The sequence below is a fragment of the Drosophila grimshawi genome, unplaced genomic scaffold, assembly GCF_018153295.1.
Source record: "Drosophila grimshawi isolate 15287-2541.00 unplaced genomic scaffold, ASM1815329v1 contig_1148, whole genome shotgun sequence".
Taxonomy (NCBI): domain Eukaryota; kingdom Metazoa; phylum Arthropoda; class Insecta; order Diptera; family Drosophilidae; genus Drosophila; species Drosophila grimshawi.
The window spans coordinates 395,529-422,866 of NW_025062646.1; the positions used below are offsets into that span (position 1 = coordinate 395,529).

Sequence of the window (27,338 nt, forward strand, 5' to 3'; positions counted from 1 at the left end):
TACCCTCCCACCAAAAAACTCTTTTTCACATATTCTTAGTAGGATTTTTATTAGTATCAGTTCCAAGCAACTTTCTCACAAGTTTATTTTGCTTCTGCACGCAAAAGACTGTGCCTTCATGGGTAGATGATTTGTAGCAATTGACCACGACAACGATCTGAACGCTAAAATATTACGCATGTAACACTAATTAATTGATTGCGTGTATGATATATACAAAATTTAAAAGAAATATATGATCAATATGTCCAAAATTAGAGGCGTGAATACAATGCAACTTCAGACTTTTGATTTTGACACTTCTATGTTCAAATTCTAATTAATAACCGTTAGGAGAATCCATTTAATACAACAAAACACATAAAGACAGTATAGAAATTCTCCAAATATATACTGACATAAATAACATTCCTTAATCAATATAAGAGCAGGCAATCACACAAACTTCAAAGCATTAACAGAACATTCATAAATTAAATCCATTCCAAAATTATAAATATCATGCATTTTATCTATCATTCTGATATATTACATGCATTCAATTTTATATCCTACCGCATAAAGAATATTTACAAACGTACGACTTGATTATCGATACCAATATTTTGTATGGACATACACATTTAGGGGTACCACTTATATATGTAAGTAAGTTGATTTTTATGATTTATTACTGTGGATGACAATCCACGCCAGTAACGAAGGTTCAAGAAGGATACTAGCAATATATACATGAAGAAATGAAAATTGTCTCCAATAGTCCGATCAAATCGATTTACATAGTGATCGGATGGTATGTTTTTTTACAGTAAAAATGTACATACTCGGACTTTTGGTAATTTACAAGAGATGTAGATATGTAATATGTGTATAAGTAATGTAACCGCTAGCTGAGCAGGATACGCAAAGCCCGTTACAAATAACACCCCCTCTATTTCCAAAATACAGAAACATTTAACTGTCTTATATATAATTACAAAATTATTTTGAAAAGCTGATGAGCCCGTATTTTAAGAATCCATACTTGTAACCACATATATTACATCATACAGATCAGATTTTTCATAAGTATTTTTCAATTATGTAGTTGCCAACCTTCTTAATAAATGGACTTATAAGTTTAATGGCCACAATCAAACCGGCTATTTTATCTATACCCTCCGCAATTGAATATTGTGAGAATATCCACAGTTTCACAGCTTGAGTCTCCAAATTTGTAAAGTAAGAAATATTCGCGCCCTCACAAATTCCACTGGCCGTTAACTCCCACAATATTATAGGTAGGGTCCCTAAATTTAATGGGTACTGGGTACTGATAGCAAAATTTCATTTTAACAATGACAACTATATATTTAATTTAATATAATTACTTTTGTCCTTATTTCTTTCTTAAAGCTATCGGCGGCGTATTACGATAAGAATAGGACAGGATTTTACGATGTCGATATACATATATTTTTTTTTTTCTGTGCAAATCGATTAAACATCATAACTTCCATAATTTTTAAAGTAGAGTCACCATAAACTGAAAATAAACAAACATATGATGATATTTTAACCTATCATTAATATCATGCGGCGCCCCATTCCGAAAAATGCAGATTTTTAAACGCAAATTTGAAGAAGATAAACATTAAATAAGTGAAAACATTGCAGTTGGTCTTAAGCGACTGCGGAATATTCTAATACCAGTATTAATAATGCACTTCTTATTGGTGATTCAATCTGAAAAATTACGACAGATGTATGCTTTTTGACCAACATACACGCCAAGTCGAAATAGCCATGTTCTCCGTTTTGTCTGTGCGTCCGTTGAAAGCGCCGATCTCAGAGACTATAATAGCTAGAGTCATATCGAATTAAATATAAGTTATCGTTACAAGTGCTCTTTAATTGATAGAAAACTTCCTCAATTCAAATCGATGGATGCTCCAACCTTGCAACAAAGTTGCAAATATCTAATTTTTTTGATGTCCAAATCGCACAAGGAATGTTCAAATATTTCATGATCAGACATCAGAGACAGAAGTTATTTATGGAACGATTTCCAGAGAATATAAACCAAAGCTATTACCTTAAGAGCACCGATTGCAGGAGGTATGCTTTATTTATTTTGGAAATTTCCAGAGAATATAAACCAAAGCTATTACCTTAAGAGCACCGATTGCAGGAGGTATGCTTTATTTATTTTGGAAATCTTGTAAATGAATACAGATGTTTTTTTTATTACAACCTGAGTAATGAAGTTTGTCTAAAAGTATTTAACAGATAGAAGGAATCATATCTAAAATACTCAAAAATTTATTTGCATCAAAATGGAGCCATTACTATCACTCCCTTCTATTCGCCTGTACGTCTATATAAGCGCTACGATCACAGATTCTATAGAAGCTAGAGACTTCAGATTTGCAATATTTTTCGAAGATGACGTTTGTCTTATTTGATCAAAACCTTATTTCGTCTCTCTAATATCGATATTAATTGATTACCGATAGGAGAAAAGTCGGAATTGTCAAGATATTGCCTACCAATTCTATATTAATATACCTTGGGCAAAAGATCGAAGAAATGTAAAAATGAAACAGCACCAAGCGCAATCATTTTCTCGGCATATTTGAATAACCACGTATATGTTTGTATATACGTTAATAAGCTGAGTTGCTCTTTTTTCAGCAGTCTGAATATCTACCAGTTTTAAAAGGTACGGACTATTGTTCAGGTAATTTCTTAGCCCAGATCTTTCAACTAGCGCTTTCTTACTATTTTCCTTACCAAGATTTTCGGACCAAGCTAATGAGTTATGACTGTTTTTATGCTTGCAACAGGTGGCAAGCAGATCTTTGACATTAGATGCAAGGGTATGTAATATTTGGCGGCCCTAAATACAACAGAATTTGCATAGCTAAATCTGTAATATAAATCGAAATTGAAAATTAAAATTCAGATTTTAAAGAAAAATTTTCTGTCAGTGGTAAAATCTACTCATATACATATTAGTATACCTATTTATATATATATATATGCTTCCATTGACAGAATATATATATATATATATATATATAAACAATATATATTAATATTTACAAAATGATTTTTTATATATTTTAAATATATGTAAAAATAATATTACTTATGTATGTAACATTAATGTACGTGTGCTTCTCAATGAACTCCTCTGGAGCAATTTTGTTTGAGTGGATCCCTGGATGGTTTAAATCCATATCATGAGGGTGGCGCTGTATTTGGCCCAACTTTAACTCCAATAGTTCATCATAAATTTGAATCTCGACATAATCTTTTGCTGAACCCCACAATATAAGGGAAGCTAAACCTAATACATTTATATTTTCACTTAATTATGGTATCTATTTTAAATTAAGGTATATATGTATATATTTATTTACCTAATAATATACATGTATATCTACTCAAATTATAGAATCAATTATAAAGTTGCTTTAATATTCAAAAAGATATTCTTGAATATGTAATGAATGTATTTGAGAATAGGATAATACATGCCAATCCTAATGCGAAATACAAATTTCCGTGCTATTCAAAAAGATTCGGAGACTTAACTAAATGCAAGCCATATAATAAATTATTTAACATTGCAAAGAAACTCAAGTTCTTTTAATGCATTACACACAAAATTTCTAAGTCAAGCTTTGATTAATAGGTAATTGAAAAGTGCATTATAATTTTGCAAATGGAAAATAAAAAATATAATTTTAAAGGCTTAAAAATGAAAAAAAATATCATTCTCTCTTTTCTAAATATGCTTTTTTAGTTAAGTTATTAATAAAGTTGAAGTGTAATGTAAATCAATTTTTGCTTGCATGCATGTGCATAGATATGTTGATGCTAACATATTTAAATATAATGCAACCATATGGAGTCTTCAAATACTTTATACTTGTTATGCACTGTAGGTTATATAGTTGTGTATATATAAGACATGGAAGCAATCTTTCCTAAAACAAGCACTTCAATTCTTATTGCATTACATTTTAAATTTATATTTACATAAATATTATATTTTTATTAAAATGTATACTCTTATATCACTGTAATATCATTTGAAAACTGGTGGAAATTTGTCTTCTTGCAGGGCGACGTTTGACTTCGTTTGATACAGTTTAACTACCTATTAAACCTGAATTCTTTTAAAAATTAGCTCTAAATTTATTGACACACTCCTCATTTGATGGCTCATATTCAATCATTGCTATAAATTTTCTATTTTCTATTTAGGAAAAAAAAAACTTAAGTCAGCTCCCAAGAATGTAGGCAGTCTGCTGACGGTAGTTTGTTCGATTTGAAAATACGCTTTTGTATTTACAACAAAGTAGGAATGCTTCGCCATAAGCCATATATTGAAAAGACTTTGACGCGCTACCTTTTAATAACCATAATTTGGCACTTCAAAAGAATGGTAAATGTCAGGCCAAATCCACTCCCAACTCCAAAAGTTGGGAAACTTTTAACTTCCACAGTCCTAAAGCTAGGTCCTAAGTTATAATGTTATATTGCTGATTTGCTCAAACATATTTTTTCCTTACCCAATACGTGCCACACCCCACCCCGCAAGAGCTATTGTTTCTACATATTTTCAGCTGGCATCATAGCAATACACAGTTGGTTAATTCCGAATGCAACATTCTCATTTGCTTTTATCCATGACATCATCAAACGCATATGTATTTTGACATAAATACTCAAAATACTCTTATTAAATAAATTAAATAAAAATTGAGCAAACAAAATTTTATTTGGCTACATATCGTTCAGTGAAAAAAAAGAAGCAATTGTGTCCTAACGTGTCCAAGGCCCTTCGCTATCATATTTTCTTTAGCATTTAAATCTGTGCGTTGGGATAGACATTCCAATACTTCAGGCAAAATATTGACGTATTCTGAGAGAGATTTACTGTGAGAGATTTACATACATTTTCGTTTTAAAAATGCATTCAAATTTTTTTCAATGCCTTGTTCATTGGAAGAAAGTTACTGAGTCCACCATTCATTCACAAAAGGGCCGTGACGAGTCAATATAGCATAGTCCGGCCGTCTAGAATTGTTTTCCTGTTTTATATAAAACTTGATATATATTCGTCTTTTTGTTTTGGAAATTTATGACGTTGGAGCTACCATAAGGATTCAGCTAAAAGCCGTTGGAAAATTGTTATATAAATACATGTTGTATAGGTCGTACAAGATCATAATAATATTTAGAACTCCGGACTAAAATGTAAGTGTCAGCTGATTAACTTCGGTGCACAAGTTATTTGTCCCTAAATCCCTATGTTATTTGTGATGATGTTATTTGCAAATATTGCGATCTAACTTTTCATTCGCTCATGTCAAAATACTTTTGCCTCTGACAGTAAGCTTTTTGGTAGCATGCAAAATATGTATTTAAATAAATATTCACTTAAAAACGATTCCTCACGTTATAAAATTCTTACGTGCTAATATAAAATTGCTTTGGATATTAAGTGTAATTCAAGCGCATACGTGTAGCTAGTTTCTAGAAATAAGTCTCCGAAAAAGAATACTGGTTAGCTGAACGCATTTATTTAAAATTTTAATAATTATGTAATGACATGCAATAATTAAGTATAAGATCGAAAACATGCTTAGTAAATAAGTATCATTGAATATTCAATTAGAACTAGTTATTAAAATAATTCCCGCACAATTATTCAATGCTCACACTTTGGCGCGCACACTAAACATCAATGCTACATCGGATATGTAAGACTTTAAATTTTTACTTTAAATTTAAATGCATTGCCCAATTTATGTAAAAACTGAAAATTATACTTATTTCATTTCATTCCAATCCAATAACTATTACATATGTAAGTATATGATTTTTAACTTATTTGTGATTACATATTGACGTATAAGTGAAGTAAAAAAAAATTGTTTCAAATGATTCTGATTTAAAAAGATTTGAATAGCACCTTAAAACCATCATAGGTCCAACTTCCTAATTTTAAGATGCACGTCTGCACGTCATATGGAAAATATTCAACATCGATTGAACAAGACGATTTATAGACGGCAGGTGGTTGCCAAATCACCAATCCATTACTATAGACTATTGCTTTTGTCATAAGTGTCACTTCATAATGACCATCAGCACTGAAAGATATATATTTTTAACACAACTCCTGTTACTAATAAATGGTGTTTCAAGTTATACTGGCTGTTAATGTGTAGATATATTTGTAAGTTTTGTGTAGTAATAGTTTATTAAAAACACTTCTTATAAATAGAATTTTCGGCTTAACACAGTGTTTTCACATTTGGCTATGTATGATATATACTATATCACTATACTACTATAGGTTTTGTGTTATTAAGTCTTAACAAATAGATCAGTCCTGTTTTCAACAGTATTATATGTGGTTTACGATTATAAAGTCTTATTTATTTTGATAGACTTCATATAATTGAATCATGAACGCTTCAATATATTCCAGTAAAAACCCTGAACATTTACAAGTGTTCTCTGCATACCTAATTAAGCATACATATGTATGTATATTTTATGTTATCCTTTTATAACGGAGTGCGTTCACTAACCAAGTTCAAATTAAAAATCAAATTAGTAAGTAAAGGGGACTTATTTACATATATAAGTTTATATACCTGTATGTAATTTACTGCAATAGGCGCATGAGAGAATCAAACTTCCGTATATTTCTTTGTCGATATACATAAATTACTTAATATGTGAATGCTTGTCACACCATGTTAATAATAATACGAAATACGTATAATTTTAAAATGATGTATTTGGCACCGTGTTAATAAATAATTAATGTTATTATGTTATATGAGCAAATTTTAATATATAATATTTTTAACCAAATTTTGTACAATTAGATTACATTCTTATGACTTCTTTAGACTTAAACCATGTCTTGATGAACTTTTCTGAATCTGTGCCACCAAAAATAGTATTAGTGAAATTATAGATCAAGAGCACATTTTTGTACAATCGCTCCATACAAATATTTATTTTTGAAGAATTACAGAATGGAGATTAGTTTCGTGTATTTTTACATAATTTAATTAACCAAATTGATAAAAACTTCAAATATGCATATAAATAAAATATAAATCCAAATCTACATCAAAATAATCTTTAATTTAAATATTTTTAATTATAAGTATAAATGCGATTTAAAATACAGACATTAAAAGTATATACAAAGGTGTTATTTTTTATTTCTAACAAAGAATTATGCACTGTGAATATACGATTTTAAAAATAATAAAATGCAGATTGACGTGATTTTCTTTTTTCACCCTTGCAGAGGGTATTCAATTTTATATTCAAAAGTGTACCTTAACCTAAAGCAAAAACACTTTTTTTTAAATGGGAGGTAAGTCACTTCAACCGAACCGAACCGAACCATCAGGGTGTCGACTTTTAATAGCTTTCAGTCGCCCCGCAAAGATCAAATGCTAGCTTAGACTTGTGCCCAACAATTCTGGCATGGTCTTCTGAAATCTAAGGTCTTCCGAACTAAGGAGTATAATTTCCAGTGCCGAGAGGCCGCCTGGCTGAGAAGCAATAATAGCCTAGTCACTTATGGAGCATACCGGATACCTAATGAGCTTCGGTATTACGTAGCCTTAGATGTAGAAGTGACGCTCGGATCTCTGCAGGCGGACCTCTTGTCTCTGCCACTCGAGGGATTCAGATGAAATGGAAACAATGGAACAATAACAAAAATAAAATTATAATGAAGATTGGAACTCCAATAAATTCGAAAGTAGGAAATCTAACTGAATAACGGAGGCAGTGGCTTTGAAGTCTGGCAGAAGCTCGATACCAGTAGTTTTACCTGCTAAGTTTCACTCAGAAATTGGGGTGATTTTCAAGAAACCTGCCACTTCTGGCTTTAGGCTCCCAGCTGGCGCAGGTGAGCTGCCAATCACCAGTAAATTTACATACATCAAATAGAGACAAATAAGGATCAGTGCTAAATTATGTGGCTGCACTCTCTCGAAACATAAGGACCAACGACCAAAAGGTCGAAGACTTAGTGTTCCGGAGCTTCCACCTCTTTCCCACAAAATGCAAATTAGATAGCTCTAATTTAAGTTATTCACCAAGGCAGTAAGAAAGAGCGTTAATAATCCGCTGTTTCGAGCTGCTCTGGGTCGCAGTCGACTGAACTTAAGTTTCGAGTAGAAATCGAATTCGCATCCGGACCAAGTCCCTACGAAATTATTCCCAAGATTAGAGGGTGCTGAAGATTGCAACCACGCGGGAGCCAACTATCCAGGCGGTGGTAATTATAAGCGATAAATATCACCATCCTCACATCTCTTTTGTAAAAATGGAGTAATCAATAAGCAGTTTCAAGCCGTTTTAGACCCATCAGTAGATCAGGATCATCCCTACTGCTTAAAAAGCTCTTATAAATATATATATATGCGTAATACCTTAGACCACAAACTCATTTTGGGGCCACCAAAATTGAAATTTTTTATAATCAAAATATAATTCACTTATGTTCTCTTTACAAGGAAATTTAAAATCGTTCCTCTCGTCATTCAGATACTGCCACTAGACAGGACTCCGAACTGGGACTTAAACAACTATGGCAAAAAAAAAGCGACAGTGCCCTATATACTTGTTAACCCCATGTAACCATGACAAACGACTACATATCCATGTGGGCGGAAGACTTTTTCTATACAAATTAATATACAAAAACATTTCACTTTCCGAGAGCGGTTTAATGTTTCTCAAGCGGACGTTTTAGCAATAAGTAAAGCCTAAGTAATTGCCTAAAAAGTCAAACAGTGGATGTACTTAATTAAACAGATGTACTTAATTATTTTGTGACGCAATGCACTACCGCATCGGCATCGCTTAAATATACAATTAAAGCTCAATCGGTACTGAATTCATTTAACAATAAGAGCACAAGGATCAATGTTAATCAAACGTTGGGAGATCGTCGATGACATCATAAAAGCAAAAATAAAGAGACCCAAATGTTCACTTACTAAGGTAGAGAAAAAATATCATGGAAGCATAAAAAATTAAATTATTGAGTTTGTTTAATGTCGAAAAGCGAATTAAAAATGTATGCATAACCTTATTTTTCTTGGAGAAAGTGTTCGAAAAAATATGCGTTTTGGTTCTCAAAGCGTCAGCTTAAAAACATATGCAAAAATGTTTTGAGGAAATCCAAGATATTCTGATTTATTGACCTATACGGAACATGCCCTAGTCGAAGTGACAACCGACAATTCAAATTATAAATGCGTTTTTCATATGCCGGACGATAAGTGAGCCTCTCATGCTATTTCAAGCCATTATTTCATTGTCTAGTGCCAGATGTCGTTTTCGAAATATACAGATACGTTAATAATTATTATCATTATTATAACAAGTGCGAATTTGGCTGTCGGAGGTAAAAGGCAGCGTCTTTGAAAGCAGGTCGAAAACCCCATTTTGCAACGGTGGGGTTGGTGTAATTTAAGTTCCATAAGTTCTAAATATGTGGAAAATGTTTTTTCTTCGATCAATTTTCATCACACTGTCACAAGTAAGCTACTTCCCAGTGAAAGGCGGAAAATTGATCAGGGTTTGGTATGTTTTTCCTACGATTAGCTTCAATACTGTATAACATATATATCTTCTATCGATTTTCACTTCCAGCTACATACATATATACGGACCCGTAATACACAGCAATACCTATGCAATAAATTTTTTGAGCTTGCTACCGACTTCTGTCCAGATTGCTTAAACCGAGCAACAACAACTGGGAAACCTGCAGATCAGCAGACTGCAAATTGACTAGAATCATGCATGCAAATTTTATGACTCATGCTAAATTTCTATAACCAAATTTGAATGGGTAATTACTGACAACCTTTCTTTGAAAGACGACCAAGTTGTAGACAATTACGCTGCACATTACATAACTTATCGCAGAAAATTATTACTCGATGCTGAGCGACATATATAAATAAACGATTGACCGAAATTTGTAACAATTCTGCAATTAAATAATATTATGGTATATTCCCTACAAATCTGAAAGAAATATTCTGAAAATCTAATCAATGAACATAATCAGATTATTCGATTTTTGGGAATTTGTTTCGAGCTTTAATCAAGTTACATTGAAAATCTGAAGTTTCTTCACAAAAGGGAAGGATGCTAATACAAAATAAACACATATATTTGAAGGTGTCTATAATAACTGGTACTTTTCGAGTGCACAGGTTTTAAGATAAAATTTAAGTATGTCAACCGCATTAATTGCAGACCGATCTTTTTCGATACTACACAAGCTTTTGATTACAAATTGCTAAAAAATATGAAATCCTACAAGCACGCTACTTTCAAACTGAACAAACAAAGCAAATTTGACAGCAAATGTTAAATGTTAAGTTAAATAATTTAGTTTAAATATATTTTTTCGCTATCGATTGTTTTTCCATTATAACGATACTATCGTTTTTCGTCCGCAGATAGAGTGCATATATGAAAAATTGATTACTTCAAAAATATGAGATTAAAATTGTGTATGCTTAGGAGAAATTTCATTTATGTACCGATTCTCATACCAGGTAATCGTTTAGCGATGAGATAAATAACAGTAAAAAACATTCGATGTCAGCACATCAATTTTGCAAGTTTTCGAAAATGTTCACCGTTTAAATTACTTATTTTTATTTTTTCATTATTAAAGATCTCTCATTTCTTATGAATTAATAAAATATGTTTTTGATTGATAACCAACCTTTTTGAACTTATCTGCGTTGGGTACACATCGAGTAAAAATAAATAATTAAATATATAAATACATTTTAAGGATAGATTGATTTTTTTAGTAGCAAATTATTAGAATAAAATTCATGAGACTTCAAAATTTTTCTAGCCCCAATAAAAAAAGTAGACTTTGCAACATAGCAGACACACAGCACGTTTTTTTCTCATAAATTAATTTTAAAAAATAATTGAAAACATGTATCTTCAAAAAGATCACTTTTTATTTATAAAATAAATATAATTTAAGAGTTGAAGTAATGGCTCCGCTTATAAAATTATTCAAAATTTGTGTGTTTTTATTAGCTTTTAAAGATGCCTTTAGAATTAGGGAAAACTTTCTCTGACATAGGTTTCTTGGTTTTAAAGAAATTGACTGCTTGTGGAAAGAAACAAAAATGTACACGACAATCCTTTTTATTTTTTAATTAACCGGCTATTTCGGCTGCGTATTGCGCTAAGTGCTTTATTTATTGCCTAATCTTTTGGAAACTTAGCAAAAGAACAGTATGATAACTGTCGATATTACAAATCTGTGGGTAAACTGAAATTTGCATTGCAGGCTATTTGCTGTGCTAAAAAGCAATAATCTCACAATCTCAATCACCTTTGACTTTTCTTTTTGCTCTGTAAAATCAACGCGTGGATCGAGATCGAGCTTCTGTTGTTTTGACCCATCCTATCCACGTTTCCTTCAACGTCCGGCTGAACATTTATAGCTCATGTGTACGTGTTGCGTGATCTCCCCAAAATATGTTGCTCAATACCTTCCGAGCATTTAAAGTGGTTTGGTTGTCTTAGCACAGAGTGCTCTCAATGAAGGTTGCTCGCTGTCAGCGGTCTATTACAGTGTGTTCGCTTCCGTACCGAAATGAGTGAAGTAAACAACGAGACCCATGCAATTACTGATTATACATAGTTACTACCTCTGTGTGCTCCTCTCCTTTGGCTAGGCAGACCTGCCAAAAGCGCTGCAACCTGCACTTTGCTATAAATAAAACAAGTAAGAACGTTGCAGTCAGACGTAACCCACTGCGGAATACTCTGGTAGCACAATAATTCCAGATGATATCAATCGGCAAGGAAGATGTTGCCAAAAAAAACATACTGCGATAAAGTGAGCTGGCCACACTTAAGAAGCGAGTGTGCTCCAGCCCTTCTGTCTCCAATGCAATGGAGAGTAACAGTTTAGTGACAACTACACAAATATCCCACAGGTTTGTCTAAAGCAACATATAATGCCAAAATGGCGAATGAAAAAATTACAAAATTCTGGCAAACAACGCCACCAAGATCGAGTTGATCAACCAACGTTATAAAATTGATGCGATGTTTGTCTGCGAAACATACTTCTGCTATGGGTAACACAACGTATTACTTGCAAGTGTCTGCCGACAATAAATAACTTTGCTGCGTACACCGCTCTGCTTTATTGTATATATGCTTATTGCTAATATCGCATCCTGCTGATAGTTGTGTCCCGAGGAGCTGCCAACAAAAATACTCCAGCCAAGCAAGTAAAAAATTCTTCAATTCCGGCAGAGGTTGGAGCACCATGAAGCTGAGTCCAATAACTAATATCGACAACGAAGTGCAGTTATTCTTGGCATATGAAGATCGCACAGGCTGCAGCCGAACTGTGAAAGCTGAGGATTAAGCCAATATTTCATGCTCGGCAATGCGCTCAATCCGAGAAAAGCAGCGACAGCTCCTCAGGAGAGTTTCGATAAAGCTGCAAACTGGTTCACAGCTTTAAAGCTTGCAACACCCAGCGTCGTACGTGAATCTAAATGCGAAATGACTATGATGTCGTCGACGGCAGAACTTCTAGGGTGAGATGCTGCTGCTGATTTCTACATTGTTCTTATTCAGCACTACAAACCCGTGATAACTCGAGCAACTTGTCTTGTAATTTCGTCCGATTAGATTGCTTAACAAAATATTAGAAAATATATTTTTTGGAAGATTTTCGGCACGAAATAGTAATTGCTAATCATCAGTTTGACTCTTGGCAAACATTATAACTTGGTCATACAAATTTAAACTCTAACACCCACACTCCCCGCTCCAAGTCAATCCGCCCAAAAATCTGAAATTCTTATATTTTCCAAAGATTTCGATCAATCATCAAATCTTTAAGGTTTTATTACTATACTATATTACCGCGAACCTCATATTCAATTGACACACACTCACACCTTCACAAAAAAATACCTATACTCACACAGTCTTAAAGCTATAGTCACCAAATTTAAAATGTTCATTAATGACAGTTTTTTAAATAGAGGGGACAGAGTATTCCGCAATTGGCTACACTCGACTGCAAAATTCTCACGTGTATATTGCATATTATAATCAGTACAGTACGTTAAAAAAATAAATGAAAAACGTTTAGAGTTATATTGATACAATTAAAAAAAGATTTTTTTATTTATTTGATATTTAATATGTATGTTTATTTATATTTATATATATTTAATAATAGTGATGAGTAAGCATAAAAATTAAAATGGTAACACAATTTGTGGATTTAGAGGTTTAATCAGATTGTACTTGTACGTTATTATATGCTCTAGGGCAATTGCAATGACATATCTGCAAGGGTAATAAGCCTTCGGAACACCGAAGCTATCGGATCTTTCTCAATTTTGTACATTTCATCATAGAAAGCGGACGATATGCAGAAAATTGTTTTTAAATAAAATGGGTATAATATCGAAACAAATATTTAAATTATTGAAATGTTTATTTTAAAGATTATATGTACAATAGGCTTCGTACACACAAAGTAAAATTATTAATATTCAGTTGCTAATCAATTAAAATATTGTGTAAAAGTGTAAATGTAATACAATACACCCTGGAATAACACAGCTATTTTAATATCAAAACACAAAATTAATAAAACAAAGCTTTTCTACAAAAAAAAGGTGTGTTACTTTACAGATTACTTTATTAATTTATAAAAAATAATATTTCTGAAATTATTCTTACGATTTTTGCTTAATTTTAAATAACTTAATTCAATTATTATTTTTAAATAACTTAATTCAATTAACATCAATCCACTTTGCGCAGGAAACCGTGCAGGTCGCAATTAATTGTTTACCGTGTTATTTGAGGGTTTTTGTGCTTATTTATTGTGATGCCATAAATACTAATTTTTTGGTTTACGATTGAAATAATGTTTTAAAAAACTTAAATTACAATTATACAATAAAAATGATTTTTGGTGATAGAAAATAAAAAAGTTATATAGATCGTGCGAGATTTTTAACAAACCTACCTTGAACCCATCATAAGTCCAACTGCCAAATTTTAGAACACATGTCTGTTCATCAAATGGGAAATACTCTACGTCTATCTCACAGGATGACTTGTATATAGCTGGCGGTTTCCATTCAACTAATCCTTCAGAGTAAATTGTAGCTTTTGTTGCAAGGGTCACTTCGAAGTTACCATCGGCACTACACAATATTATTATTTTTTTTCAATAGTTATTCGTAAAAATAATGTGTTTTTTTTTTAATTTTTAATCATTTGAGATTTTTTTAATAATCAGTGTGACAATTAACTTTAATATTTAAAGGTGGATTGTATGTTTGGATTGTGTTCATCATTTTCATATAGTAGGTTTGTTTTAATATTTGTAATATTTCCAAAAACGTATGTTCTTAACTTAAATTATATCTTATCGTACCATCTCTATTACTAGAAATCAGAAAAATATATTGTAATTGAGGGAAAATATTAACAACTTTTGTACAAAAGAGGTCATCGACCATATATATATATATATAAAAATGTTTGTAAGACTTGCATGAAATGTGTAAAACACTATTAATAACACATATATAAATAATATTTACCAGCCAAAATTCTAGTTATTAGTTTTAAAACTATTTTGGACTTTCTCAGCGTGTACTGTCATAGTAAGCGGTCGAATTTCATATCCTTCGTAAAATAAGTGTTTCTAATATTGCGCATGCACATATGGGCATGGGGAGGCATGGGGATTGCAACCAACCTAATCACCGATGGACCCCCGCCTGACGGACGCACGCCGACGGACCCCTGCCTGCTCGTGGAATCAAAAAGAGTCAACGCCAACCTGGAGTACTGCTTTGATTTACTATCCGATCACGGTGTTGCGGCAGCGGTGCTGCTGGGCAATATCCTGAGCAGACTCAGCAAATTTTCTTGCGAAGGTGTTCAAGAAGAACCCGATCGTTACGATGTTATACTGAAGGATTAAGCACATTATTAGCCATACTACTATCCTGAACATAGAGGAAGCGGTCGAGGTCTTTTAGGAAAAGTTAAGGCGACTTAATAGAAACACGGAATCCATGTCGCCATTTAATAACAGATGATTGTTAAGGAAGACAACACTAAGAAGTAGTCTACAGTTATCCAACCAAGGAAAGTTAATAAGCTTGTGGTTTTCAGACACTAATAATTATTTAAAGTTCTCATCTGTCTTTTACGAAAAACTGTGAAATATATAGTCTATCGCGAATTGTCTGACGGCGTGGGTCTTCGAATGACGTACCTAGGAATCCACCTTTCACATTTAGTCTCTCTATCTTTAAATATAAAATGGCTATATAAATGGATTTATTTTCAAGGTGTTTAAATAAAATCAGTGAAACCACTGTAGCCTAAAATAGCCTACCGCATAACACTCAATGATACTAATGTAATAGCACCTGATAAAAGCTGACAAATAAACATCTTTCGGAGGTGGAATGGAACGGAAAGTGATAGGCATACCTCGATCATCTTAAAATATATTATTTTAACATAATATAAGTGAGCCTTTTAAATTGGGTAACTACAAGACTATGAGAAAATATTGGTTTTGAGAGGGGTCGTGGCCAATCAATTTCTCACCACTCTTGGGTAGGGTGGCTGTTATATCTTCTATTATCAATCAATATAGACAATTACCGGTTATTTTCATAATGAATTGTCTGCGTTATTAAAGTATGAAAGTTGTAAGCCCCAAAAGATTCACAATCGTACATACACGAAACCAAAATACATTGAAATGTAAACAAAATCTTTTGATCGTTTTTTTTTTAATCTCACATAAGTTGGACGATTGGATTCTCCGAATTGCAATATACACATATTTTATCCATTTTGTAAACGGACGTCTATTTTGCTTACACACGCATTTTGCGAATTTTGAGCTTTCAGCACTAAGCCATACAAAATGATTTTGTGTGTTTATTTTTGACAACGCCCGCTGTAAAGCACACGCTTTTTGTCTTCTCCCTAGTATGCGGCCTCTGAACGCAAAGACAGCTCAGTTGCAAGTACTACGCCGTCCTACCGGGACAAACTTAGGACAGCTTTCAATTTAATGAAGGCAGAGCCATTAATCGAATTTTCGCCCGAACCTAGAGAGGAAAAAGTTGCATAGGATGTTCATCGAAGAAAAATGGATGCCTCTTGAGGTGAGGGCACTGAATGGCAACCAAGTCTGCGTCAAAGCTATAACTTGCTAGAATGCCAGAAGAAAAAATTTTGGACCTGCCTGTAGTTTTTCTGACGCCCTTGAAATACTTCAAACTTGAAATATATTCGTGTACATAGTGATAAGATTGTCTAGCCACGGCCGCGGGGGTTGGAATCGATTACATCAAAGTGTAATTTCATAAAGCGCAAAAGAAATCTTTAATCTCACACTGCTTTATAGCTAAAGTCATCAAATTTAGAAATTAGAAATCTTTACACCCCTCCATAAATCGTGAAAACCTATATACCTCGCATTCGTAGAGGTAGATTCACTAAACTATTAACAATAAAGTATTGACGACAATTTACCTCATGTACAAAATTGCTTATACGCACGATATATTAATATCAGGGCTGAATATCAATCAAATCAACCCACCCAAACCCACCATTGTTCCAAGCCCCTAGCCGCTACCAGAGCAATATAGATTGCAACTGCGGAGATTCTGGAAGATTGCCGGGCAATAATTAGGCTGAGGCTCTGTTAGCTAGGGCCTTGCACCCTAAGTGATAGCACTAAGCGGATAATACATTATCTGCATACTGATACTAACCTAATGGGGGCTCCAAGACCAACTCTAATCACTGCATTTCTACACATGATTGGTCTTGATCACGAGCTTTAACTCATTTACAAGTGAGAGGTTCAATAGAACAAAGAGATCGCAATGCTCTGTTTCTACATTAATAAAAATAATTATTTATTAATAAAATAGTATTTTAATGAAGTAAATGTTATAAAAGAACTTAATTATAAAATAAGAATTAATTCTTGTGTGATATCCTGATGCAATACTTAATATTGGACACCCACACAAATACAAATAATCTACCTGGCCGAATTTATTCGAAATAGTAGTCCTATTTTAATCTTTTTTTTCTATCATAGTGTATGATGATTATTATATTTCGTGTGTTTGTTTTTGGTATATAGATAAATGAAACAGCTTGACTAGACAGTTGTTACATAGTAGTTATCGATAAAAAGAAATAAACTTCAGCTGCATATGGTAAACGAGTACTTATATGCCAGCCCTGATATCGGCTGGTTCATAGACAGACTGCTACACTGAATCGGCTTCTGATGCTGATTAAATATTTATAATATATCGGAAACAAAGTTTAGCCCAATATATATTCAATATTATAATGGGTTTAGGGTATGCAATTCTTTTTATACGGAATTATGTTTTCAACAATAGTCGAATGGCAGCTTTATGATGTAATGGTGAAATGCCGCCAATTTTGACGTGTAGGAAAAGTAATGATTAATTCCAAGTCTTATCAACATAAGGCTAAGGATATTATGTTATCAAAAGATGCAAATAATGCTTGAAATACCCTGAAGATAAACGCTTAAGGAAAGAGGTAAAAGTTATTGTAGCTTACACTTTCTAAAGGCTTAACTCCTATTGGACAATCTGATATTTTTTTTACTGAAAAGAACAGAACAGCTTTTTACGATTCGCGAACAGTCCATAATAATTTTTCAATGTACTCATTTTTATTTATTTCTCAGAAAAACTTATTATTTCTTCAGTTTTATTTTGTTCTCAGAAAATAAAAGCTATTTAACGAGTTTTATTTTATGATCGAAATAATAGTTAACAGTTCTTGAAAATATTATATATAAAATATATCATGGTAATAAAAATAACAAAAAAAAAAGTTGTAAATATAACACCCGAAAATATACTACAAAATTCGATACACAAAATATTAAAGATCAAATTTAAAAAGTAAAGTTTAGTATTTTTAATTAGTTGGTATTTTAGTAAGGTTGGTATTTGATTTAATTGATTTAATTGTGTTGCATATAGTATTAGTATTCAGTATCCATAATTGAACATAAATTTAAAATTTTGGTGCCAATCGCGAAACCACATATCTCTTTAAAATTGCAAAGATAAAGTCACAACATTTAGTTAGCATCTTGTTGTCGTCATGCTTTAAAGATCGGCACCGGTCACACCCATCACGCCACCCCACAAGAAGGTTTTTTGCCATCTGTACTGAGCTGGTACAACACTGGTATCAGAGTATTCGCAACAAGTTTTATAAATAAATATAATTAATTAAATACAAATTGATCGAATAACTTGTATATACCCGATGAAAATAATATTTATTTTGTGACCCATAAATAATACTCAGGAAATATATTTTATATTCTAAACAATAAACAAAACAAAGATTTTATTGAGCTTTGTATAAAAATGTAATTGATAAAAGTTAGGATAGTAAAGAATTTGTCCTGCCAGGATGGAAGTGGTAATTTCACATTTTTTTTAAATTTAATAAATAATAATTATTTTTTTATTTTCCAAAGGACCGGAAAACAAATACATTATTTGTTCCTATATAGTGTAATTAAATTAACCCTATCTTCTCAATCTTTACTTCTCACATTCTTAGGGCTTAAGATATAAAGAGAACAAATAGGTAATTGTCACGTTAAAAAAAAAAGCTGTACCTTACTGTTAAAGTAAAGAAACATTGTGCCTAAATCAAAACATATAAATACTTATATTGTAGCTTCGTACAATGCAGATGTATAGTAAATGAACTTTATAAATGCTATTCTTACGAAGTTCCAACCTCTGTGTCCTGTAATTAAGTAGCGTAACTCCTTTGTTTTGGTCAGCTAGATAGCTTAGACGAAAGCTAACTAGTTTATATGGAGTACATATCCAACAGCCGTTTATTTATAATAACCGATGTTGAAACAGCTAATTCGTTACTTACTTATTATAAAGCACAATATCCGGCCTCCAAATGTGATCAGAAGGAACGTGTAACATATGAACACCTCCATATTCTTTGGGTTCCCATCGTAATTTGTAGTCATACCATGACTATAAGAACAAAGAAGAAAATATTTATGTTATGTTGAGTTGCTAATATTTAAAACAAAATAAAATTAAAAGCAGTGTATAAATCTCTGATTGTTAATTATCAGGACTAGGGTAGTTCATATCAATGCCTATTTATAATGAAGTTTTTTTGATCAGTGAAAACCATATATAAAGCAAGTAGCATATGGGCGTAACCATAGACTGTGTATGTAATGCACATTTGCACAAGCCTGAGCGGGAAATTGCCGAAAAGTTGGGCATGTTTAAAAACTCGAAAGAGTTTATGGAACAGTTAAGCTTTCCCAATTGCTGTGGGGCATGTTCTCATAAAGACACCTCCAAATAGTAACTTTTTCTAACAATAAATTCACCTACATCGAGGTAGCGGATATGATGGCGATATGAAAGTTTTTCGAACTTAACCTTTGGTAAGATAATACTACCTGACAGTCTGGATGAATTCTGCTTTCATTGTAAATATTTAAATTACCTTTTACCGCGGCAAGTGACAAAAAGTTGCTTCCCAGTTTATTAAACTGTTAGTCATGTTATTTACATGCCAACGACTCACGTTTGCATATGCATATTATTGATGTACTGCACAAATTTCATCAAGATCGCATTGGAAGCACCCAGTTATAGTCCAAATATATTATCATATTGATCTCATTTCTCTCTACAGGCACAAGTACTTTCTGTATACAAAGCATGCATATTCCAAGCAGAAGTCACAAATCCGAAACTAATCCCCTTCGTGGGTGTCGCCCAGGAAACAAGACCCCAACTTTCTCCTGCACAGGAAAGCTTGGATAAGAATGGTGCTAACAGCAGCGTTAGCAGCAGGTTGGTGGACTGCTTCTTAGAGGAGGAAACTTTCGTCAAATCCATTTGAGTAAACACACTAGAATTGGGCTGAATTTAGTTTCAGCAGAAACCATATGGAATGGGAAAACAATGTTACCAATTCCAGGGAAAGTAAAATACACTGGAGAAATCCTAGATGCGAGAAATAAACCCAACTGGTGGCGGTGCACAGACAAAAAGCTTATGTTCCAAACTTGAGGTCCCTGGCACTTATAGACTTCGAGATCTGTGTGGGGTCGGAGATGCTTTATTCAATTCTTCCATTCTTTTCCATTATATTTTCAATGTTCAACGTTTTTAAAAATATAAACTGTGCAGACAGGTAGTCGGACATAACTAGAACGACACGACTGTTGAAGCTTTTTAAGACCATAATGTGATATACCTCCCAACAATCTGCATTCTTGAAAACTTCCCCTTAAATCAGTAGTGTGAATCAAATCTGTCAGCTGAGCTTTCGCTGTATTAACATAGTGAGCACAAAATAACAGCATAATAACAGCATAATAAGATCTGCTATCAGGTAGAGAAGAGACTTCCTGTGGGTCTGACGGCTGATGCGTTTGTTGATGGGCAGTGGTAATAGTACCTTTCAAACTTAGACGATTTGTGGGACGGGGAAAGTTGGAGCATGGACTGTAAATGTCTAGTAGTCCACAAAAAATACTAGTGATCATTCATCTAAGATTGATAGCACTGGCTTACAAATTATGAGATTTTACGCTTTACAGAAGCAGTTGTACCTGGAATACTTATTTTTGAAGTTTCCTGAAGGTTAATAATAGTAATCCACATTTCAAATTAGCAATTCAATCGAACGAGCTTTTCACAAAAAACAAATGCAACCTGATTAAAAGATTATTGGACAGGGCAATAATGGAAATCCCATTAACATCTAAGTTTAGTTATGCTTAGTAATAAGTTTTTTTTGTGTATATTTATAAAAATTATCATATTAAATTTGTACCATGTTAATTGTTTTATATGCACTAATGAAAAAAGAACAAAGAATAAAACGATTTTATTATCATGTTGTTACCTGTTCAACCCATAAATTTGTAGTCATAATCTGGTTTTTAAGATTCTGGAATTTAAAAGAAAATGCTATGTTAAAAGGCAAAGTATTTAATATGTATAGAAAATTAATGTATTAGATCAAGGAAATGGTTTATTCTGTAAGCGAATGCAGATAAATTTTATTTGACCAATTAAACATTAAGATCGTTGCAGTCGAAATAATGTTAGTGTGCAATTAATATCTTAACAGTTAAGAACATATGTGGGACTAAGGTCTAGTGCTTGCAAAATAAGAACTAGTCAGACTTTAGTATTATTTAAGTTACTGGAAAATGTGATTTAGATACGAAATCGATATACAATATTTGTGTGTCTAATATGGCGTACATCTCTATGACTACCCCAATCCTACATCTCGGTTATCCTACTTTGTATTCGCCATTGTCTTATGCATGTTCGTATGAGAGACCACTACCCCAGTCGCGTACAATCGAATCGTTCTTTCCGTTTATTTTCCCGTTTGTCTTGATTCTTCTTTTCCTGTTATTTTTATCATTCTTCTTCCGATAAGATTGTATACAGTACTGTTTTCGATTCTGGCTGGTATAATTATATCATATTTTGAGCTTCCTTCCGGCTTGGCAATGCCTTTTCTGCAATTTGCTTCCAGCTTAGTCCTTTATCTGATATCAATTGCATGTTTCTTCCTTCCAGCTCACTATCCTTAAAAGTAAATAAAGTCGATTAGCCTATGAGCTTTACATCTGTAGTCTACGCGTTTCGGTGAAAGCTATTCTTTTCCGTCAATGACAGACACGTCCACATGACAAATGAAATTTGCTCGCTCAAGTCTGCAGAATTTGTGGCTAATCGCGCTTGCAGTCAGCTACACTGATTGCCTCCAGTTTAGGTAGTAGGTAGATATCGCCTTGGATCTCACTAATCTGTTTCTGCAGATCAATATCTCATTTCACGCAGTGTCCTGATATGTGACCAGAATTGTTGCACTTACAGCATTGCTTTCCACCTCTCCTATTTCCGCACTTATCTGAAGTGTGCCCCTCTGCACCGTGAGTCCTTGTAACACATATTTTCCTTTTTATCTCGCCCTTGGTTTATTCACTTCCCACCACAGATGCAATTTCTTAAAATTCTCTGACCCATTGTTAGAGTAGTATCACCACTTAAAGGTATTTTAATCGGCGCCAAACATCGGCCGAAACGAGAGAGTATTTTTGAATATGCATTATCTTTATCGCTAGAACTAGCCTTTACATATCTCTTTCTTTTATTCTAAGCTTTCTCACAGAGCAATAAAATTCTAGTTACAAAATTGGTTTAACATTTCTCTTACTTTTTTTATATGCCCGCACATAAAGATCTGCATCTCCTTTAGCTTCCCTATTTCAGTATCGAATTCAACGTGGAAGCGTGGAGCCTGGAATGTAAAGAATGTTCCCCAAGGCTCAGCTCAGCTTATATGACATCGGCGTTTAATAGCATGTAAACGAGCATCACTATCACTGAGGTAGCACCAACAAACGCGATGATTCTACTTTTGATTTAGTTTGTAATGAGGGTTACCAACATTCGGCATTAAAAATCGTCAAAGGTACATAACCTTACGCCTGCTTCTTGTACATATCTGAATAGTATCGCTTTTTAATAGGTATTAGAAAAATTTTCCTTCTCCGTTCAAAACTAAATCCAATAAAATTACGATCCAAAAAAAAACATTATTCTACCAAAGTCTCCCCGAAAAATTTAAGAAGATTTAAAGCTCCCAAGCAGAACCGATTAACAGTTCCTTCAGAATTTCAAAATAATCCCTTCAATGTTTCCGCCCTCAAAATTGGAATCACTAAATAGGAATAGAGACCACAAAGTAAGTGTAAGGTATGGTATATTTGAATTTAAATTATCACTACAGACTCCCTAATTATTGTAGTATTCCAAGCAGGAGTATCAGCGATCAGGGAGTCACTTCCACTATTACTAACCATTGAATTCAGACAGTAAATCTGTATTTGGTCGGGTTTTTGCCGCTAGAAAACGACTATCAGTAAATTTGGCGTTTAATGTGGCCTTGCCGTTCGAAAAAACGTTTCAAACAGTTATAAAAGCCGAGTAGGAGCAACTGCACTGCAGTGTTTCGAGCTACACTCAACCAGACTATGTTGCCATGAGAAAGAAGAGGAATCGATTCATTACTTTCTCTGTCATTGTCCGGTCCATAACAAGTGAAAACAAAAATGTATTGGGTTTCCCCTCGCAAAGTAATCTATAGTTACGGGAATAAATAAGAAAGGGATGTAGTCCGTGCGGTATGCACAAACTAATTGTAAAGCAATTCAACTGACCAATTTTCGTTGCTATGCCGGAGAAAATGTGTTGTAATGCGGGTAAAGCTAAATAGTTGTAGTTATCATAAAAAGGGTCGGGTGTGCTAACCATCGTTGTGTATTAATCAGTTAATAAGCGATCCCTGCAAAGGTGTTGAATGAATGAACAAACAGCATGATTGTTTTTAGAGTACAGGCAAAAAAAATCGAATGTAATCGATTAGTGAAATCATTGCACCTATGCCAGTCCTGTCGCAAAGTTCGCTTTTTGAGTGCTATCTGCTAAATTTAGCGGTTTGTTTTGCTGTTTCATGTGACAAGTATGCATGACTTTAGTGAATTTTATGGCCGGTGCTTCGCTAAGTTACTCGACTAATATAATGCACGTGCTAATGAACTCTTTGAAGATATAAGCCAGTTTGTTCATTTGTTGTGCCAGTGGAGAAGCTCAAGCGCATGCAGCTCTTAAAGCATGTGGAAGACTACTGACTGCTACAGTCGATCGCATGATTCTTCTTATATTGAGAAGTCAATAGGATACTGTATATTTGTTGGGTCTGATGCAAGCATGTGGGCCTACCCAAAAATATCAAAGTACAGGTGGTGCGCTTAATGATAGCTTGCTTACCTTTTGAATTTGAAAGGCGAGACCCCCAGCGCATTGCTTGACGTTGTAATCACCTGTTGCAATAAATCTATCCCTTGAAGAGTCGTCAGAATTCAAGAAATGATTTTTAGAGATTACCTTGATTACTTTGAATCTGGAAAATATTTCCAGTAAAGTTGCGTTGAACTGGCCTTTTTCCTGTTTTAGCCTGATTTTATACACATACAACATATATATACATATAACGAATATACGGAAAACATTCGAGTTTTCCTGTTTTCGAGAATAAATTGCTCTTTACACCGAAATTCCAACTGCTTATTGTGCCTCCAAAACCAGTCCCTAGCCTTGGTTGTAAGAAGGATATACAAATGTTCACACAAGGCGATAAAATCTCGTTCGATCGTCTCATCTGTCAGTGCTTTAATGCGATATTAAAATTTATACATCGAAATGTAAATTCCTCATTTGCATTACATTACCACCGTGATTCTCACGAAAATAAGCTTTAGTGAAAGATGGAGCTCTACGAAGCCAGACATTAGGTTGCTATTAAGATCTCTATTCTGATTTCTATATACAATATCAATAGAATTTCTCAGACATGGAAAATATAACCTCTATATATTCGAGTTCACATTTGCATAGCCCAGCAAGTTATTGAAGACAAGGAAACTGTTCACGTCGATTGCATAGGAGAGTAGTAATGTAGTAAGCTGGCTCCATAACTTGAAGCTATTTAGAAGAATTGAATCTCACCTGATGACACGAACGAAAAGTAAAAATTGTGATTTTCTTGTTGTTGTTATTGTAGTTTGGCGCGAATTTCTATTCCGCGAGTAAGCGATTTTGACAATTAGAGAGAGAGAGAGTGCTTTATTCATGTTTGTAGTATTGCATGTTTTATTTTATTATCCATTGAAAAAAATATTCATTAAGCTCTTGCCGTTTTATAACAGATTCCCATTGCCCTTGATTTCACGCTCAACCAATTTATTGCTATTGGTCCTTCATTATATCATTATATATTCGAACTAACCGCAATATATAAAACCAACACGCTTAATTTTTACTTATCGCTTTCTGGCGATCCTAAGAACCTTTGGAAGAGGTATCACCTCTTAAATAAAATACAATCTGTAGATCGAATACTCACTACGTCAATAAGTTGCGAAAGTTTCAGCTTAATGCACACTTTGAGTACATCTGTAGTATTAACAACTGGGCGGACTAGTTTGTTGTAGTTACTCAGAAGATCATCGTACAGTCGCTTAGCATCCGGATTGCCAGCAACTGCGCCGTGTACCATCAAAGCTGATAGTATCCAAGCTTTTATGCTTTCTTGAGATGTTAACTTCATTGCAGGCGCTCATAAAATGGGCTTCAGATTTCTTTATATATTTTTATTTTCACCTATAAAGTATACAAATTTTAATATTTATTAATAAGAATCACAAAGTAAGTTTGTTTAAAAACAAGTGTATATTGTTTAATGCATTCAAATTATGAAACAAGAACATTCACATGAGGGATTATTGGCGCAGATGGTGCCCGATCTTAACTATCAATCGACAATTAATATTGTTAAGCCTCACCTTTTTCAAAGTAGTAAAATAAATTGAAATAGTTTTATTTTACTATCCAGCAGAACACTAGTGCTGCGTCAGACTGTTCAGGCAATTGACAATTAACGTAGATAATATAAGTAAGCACGGAATTTCGGAAATTTTGTTCCTCCTGTTGTAGGACCAACTTTGGTATGTCTTTGTTTATTATCCGTTCAACTATTTAAATTTAATGAATTTAATTTTGTAGGTTTTTGTGCGAGAAATACACTTCGGAGACTTCTTTTTGAACATGGGAAAATTTTTGCGAAACAAGAATAATAATAATAATCCATATTTACACGATCCATTTAGCTTATAAAGTTTTCCCACTTATCTATTGGCTTGTGGGGAAGAGGAGTAGACGAATATGCGCTAAACAGTAGGGCCAGCTGACTAATTCCGTTGCCAAAATTATATCTCTTGAAGTAATAAAGATATATTCAAAATCTAAAATACACTAAAAATGTATAAGAGCAATCAAACTGGGTGCGGCGATTCCATAGTGCTTTAATATACGTTAGTAAACGTAGACAAATAGTTCATAAATTCTTCAACTATTACATATACACTAATCGTACATTTTTAATTTTTATACTCTGATACCGCAGTTACAAAAGAATGTTTGATTTGTGCAGTGTCCATCATGATGTCTGTCCTTATGAACGCAAATTTTTTACTCAACATTAAAGCTAGAGCCTTGAAAGACATACTTGTCTGTACCTCTGTCAGACAGAGTTTTTAAATTGGGATGCTACGTCCTCTAGAAGGCTAGGAAATCGATAAAATCGATCATCGCAAATCGTAAGTTGTTGGTGGGAACGGATCGGCCACGCCGACCTTCACCGCCCCCAGGCTATCGCCGCAAAAATTCGGAAATGTTTTTTGAGTTAGAGCCATTAAATTTTGGCTATATATTACCGGTAGCCGCCTTTAATTATCGATAAAATAATGTTATGGCTAATCTTGTTTTATGAATTAAATCAATGATTTTCATTAGATCTAAGCTGTCTGTTTAATGAACCTGGTTTCAAAAACATCAACTTAGTAAAATTCATTACTAGTAAAGATATCAATCTGCTTATAGCTTTATAAATAATATTCTTTTATTTATGAGTACACGCCTAAGCTCCAGCAGCCATTTAATTCAAATGTATTGGATAAATCGTTTACTGAAACAACATAACTCCTAACTAAAAGCACAAGGTCCTTTCGAATTCTGCACAAAATTAGTAATAAGTTAAAAAATTAAATTATATTAAACTGGTTTGCAAAATCATCTAGGTGCAATTCTCACTATTGCTTAGATTTATAACTAATAATTGGAATCGGAATCTGAATGTGAACCGCATATTTACGGGTTGAAATTCAACAAACGGCATCGGAATAAGAGCCTAGAAATACCGAAACTGACCGTAAAGACCATATTGTACCCAAAAGATCTTAGCGGATCATCATTACCGTTGGTTGGCTGCTATACGGTTCCCAACTTGAAATCTCTAGTTATTATAGTCTTTCATACAGGCCTAGAAACTGAATGACAAGTCTAGATGGACTCGGCTAGTGATGCCAATCACGATTTATATATGGGGCCGGAGAGTCAGTTACACCCAAATTGAATTTTCTTACTTATTTTTTCCATACTTTTATATTGTACCATTATGTATCAGTATCGCCAAAGCACAGTCAAGGTATGAAAACGTAATCACAT

At 33.5% G+C, this 27,338-nt stretch overlaps 1 protein-coding gene across 4 annotated transcripts in view; it reads right to left on the minus strand.

Moving 5' to 3' along the window:
- LOC6570011 (acetylcholine receptor subunit alpha-like) overlaps window positions 1–27,338 on the minus strand; it is a 45,826-nt gene that overhangs the window by 14,489 nt on the left and 3,999 nt on the right. For all 4 annotated transcript variants that reach the window (XM_032741805.2, XM_043214301.1, XM_032741807.2 and 1 more), the window contains 4 exons: window positions 25,180–25,436; window positions 21,097–21,141; window positions 19,084–19,193; window positions 14,102–14,282 (listed from right to left, as the gene is read on the minus strand). In XM_032741805.2, coding sequence (XP_032597696.1) covers window positions 14,102–14,282; window positions 19,084–19,193; window positions 21,097–21,141; window positions 25,180–25,383 — 540 coding nt within the window. In that variant the 5' untranslated portion in view covers window positions 25,384–25,436. The remainder of the gene's footprint in view (window positions 1–14,101; window positions 14,283–19,083; window positions 19,194–21,096; window positions 21,142–25,179; window positions 25,437–27,338) is intronic.